Source organism: Propithecus coquereli, unplaced genomic scaffold (genome assembly GCF_000956105.1).
Source record: "Propithecus coquereli isolate 6110/MARCELLA unplaced genomic scaffold, Pcoq_1.0 Scaffold1, whole genome shotgun sequence".
NCBI lineage: Eukaryota > Metazoa > Chordata > Mammalia > Primates > Indriidae > Propithecus > Propithecus coquereli.
Window position 1 is genome coordinate 8,219,741 of NW_012133857.1, and position 12,435 is coordinate 8,232,175.

The window sequence follows — 12,435 nt, forward strand, 5'->3', positions numbered from 1 at the left end:
ATATCTCGTAGTTTTTAAAGGATGTCTGTGGTGTCTCTCTTAGACAAATTTGCCCCGCCAGGCCTCTCTCCTTGGGCTTTCTGCAGCCTGAATCGATTCCTTGGTGGTGTTGGGCTCTCAGTTGCTACAGGAAAAATCAAGTCTGCAGAGTTTGCTCCTGGAATGGGAGGCTGGAGGAGACCCATTTTCCTCTGCCCACCCAGCAGAAAGCAAAGTCGAGCCACAGGAAATTGCTGAAAACCTCCACACACCATTCTGGTCCGTTGCTCTGTGGCACTCTTGCCTCTGGTGTTAAGTGATGAGAGCTGAGAAAGACCACGTTTAAGCAAAGAACTCTGCGATCTTTCCAAATGAACTTTGACTTGCCTCTGCTGCTCTATTCGTGCTATAGAATCAAGGCTGAGATCCTACACTGTTTTTAAAAATGCAGTTTTAGATCTAATTTATAGCGTTTGTTCTCCACACGCCTTTTTTAAAATTTGCAGTTCACTTGGGTGTATGAAAGAAGCATGGCTGTGTTCAATGACTCTAGAGCAGTTCAGCAGGATCAGGCCCTCAGGACAGAGCCCGGGGGACGCGGTGCTGCAGCTCTGACCCCGCCTCGTTGCTGAGAGCACAATGGCCGAGGAGTGTGGCTGTCATTTGTCCACACAGGCAGAAAAGGCATCCCTGAGCTCTCCTCAGTATTTCTAGATGTGATGAAAAAGGACATCTCTTGACACAAAGGCAACCCTGGCTTTTTACTTGGGCACCAGCGTTCTGATAGCCCTGAATGGTACACTCATGGGAAAATGAACCAGTAGTGGCCAGTCTTTCAGAATGTGGGCTCTGGGGAGTGGAAATGAAAAATACAGATGTGGCGGGTTGGACTAGGGGATCCCCAGGTTTCTTTATGGCTGTCAACTTCAGATTTGTGTTATAGCAACCAGCCCAAACATGCAAAAGGCTTAGGTGCAAACAAATCGATGCATATTTGCATGGGCTTGGTGACATCGTGTACACAAAGTGCATTTGGGTAGAAATGCACATGCCAAGTCTCCTTTTGGTCATACCATTTTGTTTTTGTAATACCATACTTCCTTCTTAAAAGAGCCCAAAGTACTATCAGCTTTTGTTCATCTGGTTAGGCTGCTTAGTTAAAATCCACCATCCTGACACAGAAACCTTTCTGATGAGGTAAATTAACAAATATTAAACACCTACGTGAGGTTGGCATCACACAGAAACTCATCTCTGGGAGGCTGGGCTGGGCTCTCCAGCCAGAATAATGGGTTTTAACTTTCTCTTATTTCAAAACTTGCAGTGCATCAGCTGAAAGCGTGAGCCAGTCAGTAGAGGACAGGGGTCCCACCCTAGAAGGGGCCCTTAAATATCAAAGAAACGTGGAGAGAGAAAGATTTTGCTAGACTCCCTCTCAAGGATCTCGTGGTTCCTGGACCAGCAGCAGCACCTGGAAACTTGTTAGAGATGCACATTCTCAGGCCACTCCAGGCCTGCTGAACCAGACACTGAGAGTCAGGCCCAGTAGTCTGGGTTTTAACAGCCTTCCAGGTCATTCTGCTGCACACTCCAGTTTGAGAATCCCCCTTCAGATGATCCCTGATGCCTGCTGAAGGTGTGGGTCCTGTGTGCTGCTGGACTTGGCATGGGACACGGTCTGGTGTGCCGACTGTGCAACGGGCAGCTGCTCCCAGCACTGTGAAGCCACTGAGCCCTTCTTCCCTCATGACCTGCAGCCTCCCCACCAAATGAATGCCGAGAAAACACTGAAGGTCTGTTGAAGTGGAGCCAAATGATTGGTCTGCCCAGCACTCCCTGTGCATCTCATCAGTGCAGCCTATCTCTGGACCACAGACCCCTTTGGATGAAGAACCAGCCCAGAAGGGGGAGAGAAAGTAGCACCAGGAGACCACCAGATGGAAGTGGTGGCTGGGGAAAGTAATCTAGAGCCAGCAGCGTTAGACGAGCCCAGGCACCTGCAATGTCCTGGCCTTTGCTTTCCGTCTGGGCCTCAACACCCATGTGGCTGCTTCTTTAAATACATCCCTGACCTGAGAATCACCTCCCAGGAGATAAAGAATTATTAGTGAAACAGAAACAAGCCACTGACCAATCTACTCTCAAATTGAAGCCTTCTTTTCCCCACTTTCTCCCTCAAGAAAAAAACCCTTGCTGACTTGAGCAGCATGCTTGCCGTCACAAAGCAGAGAGTGGCCCTGAGGGAGCCGGCGCCAGCCTCACGGGTGTGCACACCGGCAGAGCTGCTGAAGCTGACCCAGGGAATAGTGGCAAGCACTGCAGAGGAGTGTTTGCCAGAAACCTTCTGGCGGAAGGCATGTGCTTTAGCATGGACCTAAAGGACGCCCTGAATTTCTGCAACTGAGGTGATAATAGTCTTTGGTTCAAATCCCTGCTTGGGTGCTTAGTACCACACCTGCTACCAAGGTATGACTTTGGACAGTAACTTCCTTAAGCCTCAGTTGTCTCATCTGTAAAATGGGGATGATTATCCAAATCACGAGGTTGACATGAGGATTAAATGACGGTAACGAACATAATGTATAGTGTCTGCCGTGGTATGGCTTTAGTTGTGTTAGAGCTGTGCTTTTTCAAACCTTGGGCCACAGCTGTTCATGGCTTGCAACCAACATGTTTTAAAAGAAATCTTTCACCTGCGTTACACATCATAGGATAAGTATTATTTCATGAAACTTTGGGGGCATGTGTGTATACATATGTTCTGGATTGCAACAGAAAAATATTTCCTATTGTGGGTTAACAGTGTAAAAGTGTGAAACCACTGAAGAAGGAAGACTGTTATCTGGCCAGCTACGAAGAGGCACATTTGTGTGGGCTCTGACTACGTCTGAGGACGGAGGGAGCAGAGAGGCAGCCTCCTCTTGCTCTGTGGGTCCCAGCTGCCTCTGTGCAGAGCCCGTACCCGGGCATCTGCCTCCCTCAGGAGCCTTAGTCCTCATACATTCATTCTGGGGTGTTGGTGGGTTTGTTCACAGATCATAGTTCATGTGTTACCCAGACGGACTTGGGCCAAAAGGCCCCAAGTCACACACACCCTGCAAGAGGTGCTGGTGTAAACATTGCCTGCTCACCAGGAATCAGCCACTTTTGTTCCCTTGAGCCTAAAGTGGGTATTACTGCTCCTCTGCAAACCTCGAGCTTAAAAACTTTGCCTTCGAGACACTTTTAAATCCACATAGAGCTCAAAATTGAGTTCTGCCAGGAAAAAGCAGCCCTTGGGCCCTTTTTATACATCAGATTCATTTGGAATATTTTCTCCTTTCGAAACTCAAAGTCGACACTCCTTGAATGTTTGTCCACTTAACTACTGAGGAAATTTGGTGGGCAGGCCGGTTTCTGTCTGGAATACTTTTATGACCTCGTTGAAGAGCTCAACGTATCATAAAAGTACTGTGTATACTTGCTACTTTTGAGTGTAATCCAAGCATGATCATCTGGGAGCATGCCACATGAATGGGAAACAGTAATCCTGCGGGCTCTTGCTTTCATTCCCCTCCACGGCTTTTCTCCGACCTTGAGCTCAGCACAGGCCGAGTGGGAGTTTGCAGTAGAATTGGAAACACATTGGGCAGAGAGAAAACGCTACTTCTAGTCCCAGTTCTGCATAACCAGCCAGATGAGCTTTGGCCACTGTCATGGCCTCTTGGAACCTTATTTCCCCATCTGCCAAGTGTCAGTACTAGTGCCCACCTCCTCACAAGGAGCCCTAAAGACTTTGAGTAAGTCCAAGTCAGTGTGGATACAGCCGATCACTTCTGGGTGTCTCCTCTGTAGCCTGGTGTGCCACGCGGTGTCCCAGCTCTCATGCAGTCAAGCTAAAGGATCCTTCTCGACGGCCCGCAGATGATCACCCAGGAAGGGAACACAGGCTCCCCACAGCAAGTCACCTCGGTGGGTCACTGCTGCTTCTGCTAAGAAGGGAGGCCTGGCGAGAGGCAGCCAGGGCGCAACATGGCGTCTCACGCTCATGACCCACAGGAGGGTCCCTCAAGACTGTCAACAAGGCCCATTTTCTGAAAGAGCTTTTTCTGTTCTGATTACAAATGTAACACCTGCTCATTGGTGAAAACTTGGACCATGTAAGAAGTTTACAGAAAGAAACAAATTATCTAAAATTCCATCCCCAAAGGTAACCACACAGACAGGTGTCCCGATGTCACGTAAAACTGTGTTGACGCCATTTGTTATAGCTGCATAACATTCCGCTTTGTTGAATTATTTAGCCATTGTTACTGGACATTTCGGTTGTTTCCAACTTTTCATTACTGTAATTCAGCGTTCGAGTTTGTACTGTATAAATCTTTGTGTCGCAGATTATTTTTTATTTTTTAACTTTCTATTGTGAAATAATTTCAGACTTACAAAAAAGTGGCAAAAACAGTACAAAGAGTACCCATATGCCCCTCAATCCGTCTCACCAAAGGTAAACATTTTATGCAACCATAATGCAAATATTAGAAAAACGTGGAAATTTACTGACACAACATTACTAACTAATCTATATACCTTATTAAAGTCTCTGCAGTTGTCCCACGAATGTCCTTTTCTGTCCCAGGATGCCACATTGCATCAGTGGTCATGTCTTCTTAGTGTCTTCCAGTTTGTGACAGTTCCTCAGTCTTCCTTTGTCTTTCATGACCCTGACCTTCCTTTTAAATTGAGTTGAAATCATATAACAGAAAATGAACCATTGTAAAGTATACATTTAGTACGCTCACAATGTTGTGCAACCAACATGTCCATCTGGTTCCAAAACATTTTCATCAGACTTAGACCCTTTGAGATTACAGGCCCGTATTCTCTCCTTCAGTTTGTGTTTGTCAGATGTTTTCTCATGATCAGACTGAGGTTTTGTGTCTGGGGCAGGAGTACCGCTGCGGTGACGTGTGTCCTCGCTGCACCGCATCGGGAGGCACGTGACGTTGATGGGTGTCGTTATTCGTGATGTTAGCTTTGATCGCTGGGTGAAGGTGATAGCTGCCGAGCTTCCCTACTATAAACGTACTGTCTTTCCCTGTGTGATCATGAGTATCTTATGAGGAGATACTTTGAGATCAGATTCTTTAATTTAGAGTTTTTTCGAAAGTCAAGAAACTTAAATCTCTGAGACGGTGTGGGGAGAAAGAGTGCTGGAGAAGAACTGGCCTAGGGTGTGGTCAGATCTCAGACCGTGTGTGCCTCGGTTTCTCTTTCTGCGTAACAAAGGATTGTACCAGTTGTACAAAGGATCCTTGTACAAAGGATCTTGTGTGGAAAAGGAAACCTAGAATTAGGTACACAGAGATCTTTCTGAGGTGCTATTGAGTGATGTGGAAGAGCAGTGCCCATGTCCAGCAAACCCACAGCAAATTCCCTTGGCTTCCAGAAGAGATGGAGAAAGCAGCGGCCCCGCTGGGGTCGAAAGCCTCTGAGGAGGGTGTTGCGGGCCTGGAGAGATGGCCTGGCTGTGCATTAACTCCTGTGGGCTTCTCCCCGCCTCCAACACCCTCTCTCTGAGTCACAGCCGACATCCAGAGGCAGGTGAGTGGGCAGCTTGGGAGAGGCCTCAGGGTGTGTCCACTGCATGAGCAGGCCTGACCCCGGCCCTCACGTCCCCACGATGACCCTGTGCGCCCTCCAGCTGCCTGCTGCATGTTGGCACTGGCCGTACCTGCGTCTGCTGCTTCACCTCGCATGTTGTTTGTATCCCATGCTATCCCCTTAACCCCTCCAGCCTTCTTCATGCTAAGTGTGCGGCTCCTACCCTGGGGGGAGTGGCCCAGAAGACTTCAGGAGGGGTCACCGCTTTTAGTGGTCTCGGCGGATGGGTGGCCCAGCTTGTGCCTGCAGGGGCCTTGTGCCTGTGGAAGGAAGGGGAGGGCGGGTGGTGGGAGGCAGGCCCTGCTGCTGCGCTCCTCCTCGCGGCTCCCACCCACTCCCGCAGCCCTGGCCTGGGCCTACCTGGGCCACAGCAGGCTGTGCGCTCTCGGGCCGGGGTGTGTGCAGGAGGCGCACAGCCCACAGCGTGCTGACGCCTCAATCCCGTTCTCCCCGCAGGGCATTGAGCGCCTCAAACGAAAGAATCAGCCCCGGCAGCACACGGGCAGCTGGCAGTCGGTGAAAGAGACCTTTGGTGGGAACTTCTCCCTGAACTGGTTCAACCCCTTCTCCAGACCGTGTCAGCCAGAGATCCCCAGTGACAAGGACTTGGTGCGGCAGGTGGCATCGCTGTCAGACACCGACTACACTGAGACGCCGGAGGAGCAGTCAGAGGAGACGAAGGACGAGGACTCTGTGGAGGTGATCGATGAATAGAGGCTGCCGTGGGGAGAGAACCAAACACGGAAACGTGCCTGCCGACCTTCCTGCGGGGCTTTGGCTAAAGGGGCTCGTGGGCGTGACACTCAGCGCCCCAATGCCTCCCCCAGGCCCTCCCTCGCCTCGGCACCCCTGGGAGCCCCTCCTCCCTCTCTCCACGTTGGGCCACGTCTGGAGTGGGGGGTGGCCTGGGGACAGCAGAGGAGGATGGGGGACTTTCTCTGAGTTCACTAAGAAGAGTCTGTCCCGAGAAGGGTTGCCAGGAGCCACTCTGCAAGGCAGGGCAGCTTGCACAGCTCTGCCCAGTAAAGGCAGCCTGACCAGGGCGGCCCGGGGCGAAAAAGGGCTTTCCTCGGGCTTTCCTTGAGACGCCTGTCTTCTCTTGGGAAGACTGGGGCCCTGGGAAGGGCATCCCCCACTGCCTACTGAAATTAGGAGGAAGATGCGGCTGCCACATCTGCTTTCAAGGGGTCAGGCTAGGTTTGAGAGAAGGCTGTACACACACAGGTGGGACATGCCCCGCGTGGACACGAGCCTGAGTTAGGATGGTGGCACCAGAAATGAGCTCCTCTTCCAAAGACACTGGAATCCTCACTGAGTCAGACAGCTTGGAGCTATCCCACCTGGGGCTGAAAATCTTTCCACTCGCAGGTGGGGATACAAGAAGGATCTATTTAGAGCTACTGCTAACCTCCCCCGTGAGAACTTAATTTAACTTTCCTCTCAGAGGGTATCTGACAGCACACATGGGCAGAACTGACCAGAAACCCTGCCTGTATGTTTCAGGCCAGTTTTCTCAAGATGATGCCCATCTTGTCTCTGAAAGGATGAGTGGTGGCCGGGGCCTGCAGACCGATGAACCAGGAAGACAGACAGAGGCAGACAGACACACACACATTCTGCCGGGATATCCTGGACCCTAGTCACCCCAGTTGAGCCTGGGGAGTCTGTGACGTTACCAAAGATCTGGACAGGGGTCCTGGTGCTCCTGAACCCCATCCCGGTGGTCGTTTCTGCACAAAGTGCAACAGAAGGGTTCATATCCCAGTTTGGTACAAGAAATGGATTCCCCCCCCCTCCCCAGCATGGGTCTCTGTTCTTCTCTTTGGCCCATTCTCCATGTCGCCGACGTCGACAGAAGGCACAGGCACTGAGCAGAGCCTGCCCACGCCAGTCTCTGTGAGGGCCCCTCTTCCAGCTCCAGGCGAAACGGCATGAGTCTTGGCCCAAAGGGGCCGTGGCCCCAGTTCAACGGGGAAGAAGGTCAGTGTTTGGAGGTACAGCCTTAGCACACTGAGAAAGGAAGGAGAGCCAGGCAGTGGCCTAGCTCTGGGATAGCATCCTAGGGCGTGCCGTGAAGGGCGATGATTCTGTCAGAGAGACCCTCTGTCTGGGAGCATTGCTCAGAGGGGCCAGTGCTCACACAGCCTCCTCTGTCCTAGCCATGCTCAGAGCTCTCCAGTTGTGTCCCACGAGAAGGGTGACGGCAGGACTCCAGCATCAACAGAGCACCAGAAAGGCCAGGGCCTCCACTCCCACCTGCGGGCCCCGTTTATGGTCCACATCAGCGTTAATATTTAGTGATGACAATGGAAGGAGCCCGAGTCAGCTCTAGAGGCAGTTGACTCACTTTGGGGGAGAGCTGTCCTCTCACCGTGTGGACCTGTATTTGTTTTGCTGACCCGGAAGCAGCCCTGGGCTGCCAGCGCGGTGGATTGTATACCAAAGAGACTGCAAGGAGGCGAGCAGTGCCAGCTCCTGCAGTCCCCTAGGAGGCAGCAGTTGGAATAGGGGAGAGGGTTTGCCGGTCACTGTTTGCTGACATCAACCTCTGTGCCGAGTCCAGGCCAGAGGTCAGAGGTGTCTGCAAATCCATATGGCCCCTGAGAAATGTCCTTGCACATTGGGGTTAAAACTGCCCTTCCTAGAGGCCAGCTTGGCCTGAAAGCAGAGGTACTTAACCAACCCCCAATTCTGTTTTCAGATTGGTTGCTCCGGAAAGGAAGGTTGGGGTGGGGAGGCATTTTGCGTGCACATAGGCAGACCCTGCCCCTGCTTCCCCACCGACCCCACCTCCATGCTAGACCTCAGCCACATCCATCCGCCCTGTTCTGGGAGGTGCTGAACTGGGCCACAGCCAGGGTCAAGTGGGCGATAACTTGTCCAGTATCCTGAGCCCTGTGCCCCCACACCAATGACACAGTGGCCTTCTCTCCGCGGCAGCTGTTGGCAGCATAACATTCTTCTGCTTAGCCTCAAACTGAAAGCGTTGCAGCTGATGTCAAAACAAGATGAGGACTGATAGGGAGGGAGGCTGGGTGCAAACCTTTGCCTCTGTTTGAATAAAAAGCTCACAACCGCAGTGGCTAGAGTCTCCTGTTTTCAGCAGATCCGAGTACAGAGCCTTGGGGAGTGTCCTTCCTCTGGAGGCACCTTGAGGGCACCTCTAGGAGAGCCACTGTCCTCCCTTCCTGGTGTGGGAGACAAGTGAGTGTTGTGCAGGCCTGGCCGCCTCTCGGGATTGGCACTGCACTGCGGGCGACCGACTGAACCCATCTCTGTGCGTCACCGCCCTCGTGGTATTTCCAGCAGAGGGAAATTGAATCACCTTTCATTCAGTAAGCATTTACTGGACACCTACTGCATGCCAGGGAGGTGGGCATTTGGGGCAAGGGTGACTAGGATTGAGGTTTTTTGACTTGGAGGCCCTGAAAGGGGGAGGAGGACAGGTGTTCTGCCCCTAAATAGCTTGTGAATCACACACAAAATGACCCTCATTCAGGCTACACGTGTGCCTCTGCTGGGGTGTGTCCAGCTGAGGTTACAGCCTTTGAGAGGGGCTGACGTTCTGAACAGGCAGAACAAAGATGCCAACCCCTCAGAGAGACGCCCCCTGACCTGGGAAGGTCAAGAATGTGACCACATGCTCCCCACCCCCCAGCATGGGGTACTTTAAGAAGCTTGTTGGCATAAAGAAAAAAGGACTCAAGGAACCACATAGTCATTTCGAAGTAGTCAGAGTTTAATTAAAAGCATATTGATCATGTGAGCAAATCTCTGGAAGGCAGAACAAGAAGGAATGGGCTTCAGTTAGCAGAGAAGGGCTCTCTGTTGGCACAGGAGGCGGCTCTTCCCCAGGATGACATAGCCCTGGCACAGACTCGAGGGAGGGGCAGGCAGGCAGCAGAGCCTGCGTGGAGAAGCAGGGCCTGTCCCCTGCCAGGCCTGCCTGCTGGCGCCTGAGGCTGCTGAGAAAGGACACCTGCCCCAGCTGAGAGAGCAGAGCTCAGGGAGGGGGAGCCTGTCACCTGGCCTGGTGGCTTCCCGTGGGGCCTGCCAGCTCTGTCTCCAGGCTCCCCCTGGGGCCTCATAGGGTCACCGGCACTAGTGAGATGAGGCAGTAGCCATGGCCAGGGGCTTCCAGTGAAGTGCCCTTGGGGTTATGTTCTCTACCCCAAAGGTCAGGAAGGGGAACCTTTGTTTAAACCCTTCTCCTCGATGAGCCAAAGTCAGGATCCTCTCTGGCCGGCCTGACCTCCCCACACCCTGAGATGAGGCCCACAGAGCCAAAGGCAGCTTCATTCCAGGGTGATGGTGGGCCTGGGGCAGGGGTGCTGGGGGAGATTTTACTCCTTGGCTTGAGCAGGCTGAAACTGAGGGGAGGGAAGAATTGAAACAACAGGCTCAGCAAATTCACAGACTGGCCCAAGAGCCATATCCAAGAGGGTTCTCAAGTGGAGTCGTCCCCGTCCCCTCCCCGCCACCCCCGCAAAGGGAAGCACACAGCCAGTGGAGGTTGGGGAGGGCATGTTCCGAATGCTGCTTGGAGGAGGCGGGATGTTTCCGGTGTTGGAAGGTGAGAGTGAAATGTCTGCTGGTACCAAAGTGGAGAAGGTTCAAGGGCAGTATGGAAGGGGCCGGCCTGGGGCAGGGTACCTGCTCAGCATCCCTGCAGTGGGCAGGGTACCCTCACCAGAAGGGCTGTGGCCACTCTCCATCTCTCCCTCCTTCCCTTCCTGCATTGGTCCCCCTGAAGGATCATGATCTTAACTCACCAACACCATTGCTCAGGTCAGAGGGGCCGCTGGGTCACCCACCACCAGAGAGGGGCCAGGGACCTCAAACCTGGGAGACCAAATTCCTCCCGAACTGAAGGCGCCTCGAAGGCTCACCTAGACCTGGAGAAGCACAGGGGCCGTGGAGTGGGCTTAAGGTGCCACAGTTTCAAGCTACATGAAGTTGTAGGAGGCGGAAGACAACCCAATGTCAGATGGCTCTCAGTCCTGCTTCTCACTCCATGGGCAGGACCAGCCGTGGTGGGCTCAGTATGTGCAGATGTCAGAGGGAAAGCCACCAGTCCACTTGTTGTTCCTCAGACTAGGTCCCCTGTCAGGTGGCCAAAGAAGGTGGGCGTGGAGCAGCAGGGGAGGGACTGTGGCTTTCAGGAGGGACAGAGGAGCAGGATGCACTTCCAGCAGGCCCAAGCCCAAGCCATGATGAGAGAACACTCCAATTGGCAGGTGCCTTCAGGGCTGGTGAACCCTCCCTGACCTGAAGAGATGGCAGCTTCTTACAGGGCCCCAGCAGGTGGCAGTTCTGGGTTTCCTGTAGCCTGTGGCTCCAGGGAGAGAATCTGCGGCTTTGGCTGTCTATGGATCTGAATCTAGACAACAGTGGCCCTGCTTTTTGAGGCCATGAGTCAGGAAGGGGTTGGGGGGTGGGGGCTCCGTGGCCTAGGCTGGGTATTTCAGGCTGTAAAAGTGGTGACCCTGTGAGAGCACAGGACCTGGCCTTGTGGGTCTGGCTGCCTGTGGTTTGCATTGGCCTTTGAACTCCTTACCTTTCACCTGCTGGCGCTTGAATCTGCTCTCAGGTGAGCAATGAAATCTAATCACCCATGATCTGAATGTTACAGCAGAATTGACCAAGAATAGACCGAGACGCACACAGAAATATGGCAAAACAGGTTTATATACGCCGGCGGGCTCAGAGGGGGATTTTTCCTCCCAAATTCTGAGCCCTGAATAAAGAACGTAGCAGTCTTTTATACATTTTGCTTGGGGCACAGTTAATGAGTGAAGAAGTGGGGCATAGTTACAATGAGGTCATTCTTTAGTGGGGGCAGGGTCTGGAGCAACCTTAGTTCCAGGTACAGAGTTCCTATGGAATGTCCTCCTGTCTTATCTCACCTTAGCAGGAGTTGTTGCAAGCGGTTTATAGCTGTTTAGGGAAGACAATGGGGTAGAGCCCTGGCAGTGGAATTTTCCACTACATGAAAGCTACGCACAGAGTAGGAAATGCTGAAATGCTCAACCAAAGCTCAGAGCCCGTCGGGACTCCCGCTTCCGGGTCACAGCATCCGGCAGACGCTAGCTGGTGATAAGAATAATCCTGTGAGCACAAATCTCTTTCACTTGATTGAAACTAAACTTGATGATAAATGTCTTGGCTCCAGCTTTCATCGGGGTGCATTTTATTTAGGATTGGATGGTCTCGCCAGGCTGCACCATTCTGGAAAATTCAAAGACATACAGACACGCCATCAGCCGAGGATGCTATGACACACCTTGGAATTCCCAATTAGGAATGTGCAAGTTATATATGAAGGAAACAATAAAGCTTTTCCGAAGGTGAAAAAGAAGACTTGAGTAAATGGAGAATATCTTACATTCCTAGATGGTGAGACTCAATGCTGTCATTCGGCACAATTCTCCCCTAAATAAATCAGTAAGTTCAATGCAGTACCAATCTAAAACCCAATAGTTTTAAATGCTATGACAAGATAATTCTAAAAGTTCTGTGGACAAGAAAAATGAGGAGGAGACATTTGCCTAAAACATAGTAATATGTAGATATAATCATATTATATTGTAGGACTACAGTAATTTAAATGGCATGCCATTGCAATAGAAAAAGACAAATGAAATAGTAAATTAAAGAGTCCAGAGATCCAGATATATATGAGAATTAACAGCATAATAAAGCAGACAGGTATGGTGGCTCATGCCTGTAGTCCCAGCTACTTGGGAGGCTAAGGCAGGAGGATCGCTTGAGGCCAGGAGTTCAAGGCTGCAGTGACCCATGATTGTGACACTGCAC

The 12,435-nt window shown here is 51.8% G+C and overlaps 2 protein-coding genes across 3 annotated transcripts in view; one reads left to right on the forward strand and one right to left on the reverse strand.

The window, feature by feature from the left end:
• The window catches only part of ZDHHC3 (zinc finger, DHHC-type containing 3), a 49,224-nt gene extending 40,550 nt beyond the window's left edge, over window positions 1-8,674 (forward strand). For both annotated transcript variants that reach the window (XM_012638765.1, XM_012638759.1), the window contains exon 7: window positions 6,076-8,674. In XM_012638765.1, the coding sequence (XP_012494219.1) occupies window positions 6,076-6,333 (258 nt within the window). In that variant the 3' untranslated portion in view covers window positions 6,334-8,674. The remainder of the gene's footprint in view (window positions 1-6,075) is intronic.
• A 3,031-nt stretch (window positions 8,675-11,705) lies between these two features.
• Window positions 11,706-12,435, reverse strand: part of TGM4 (transglutaminase 4) — a 32,298-nt gene continuing 31,568 nt past the window's right edge. Inside the window, 1 exon segment of the mRNA XM_012665359.1 lies at window positions 11,706-11,847. Within this exon segment, the coding sequence (XP_012520813.1) occupies window positions 11,706-11,847 (142 nt within the window).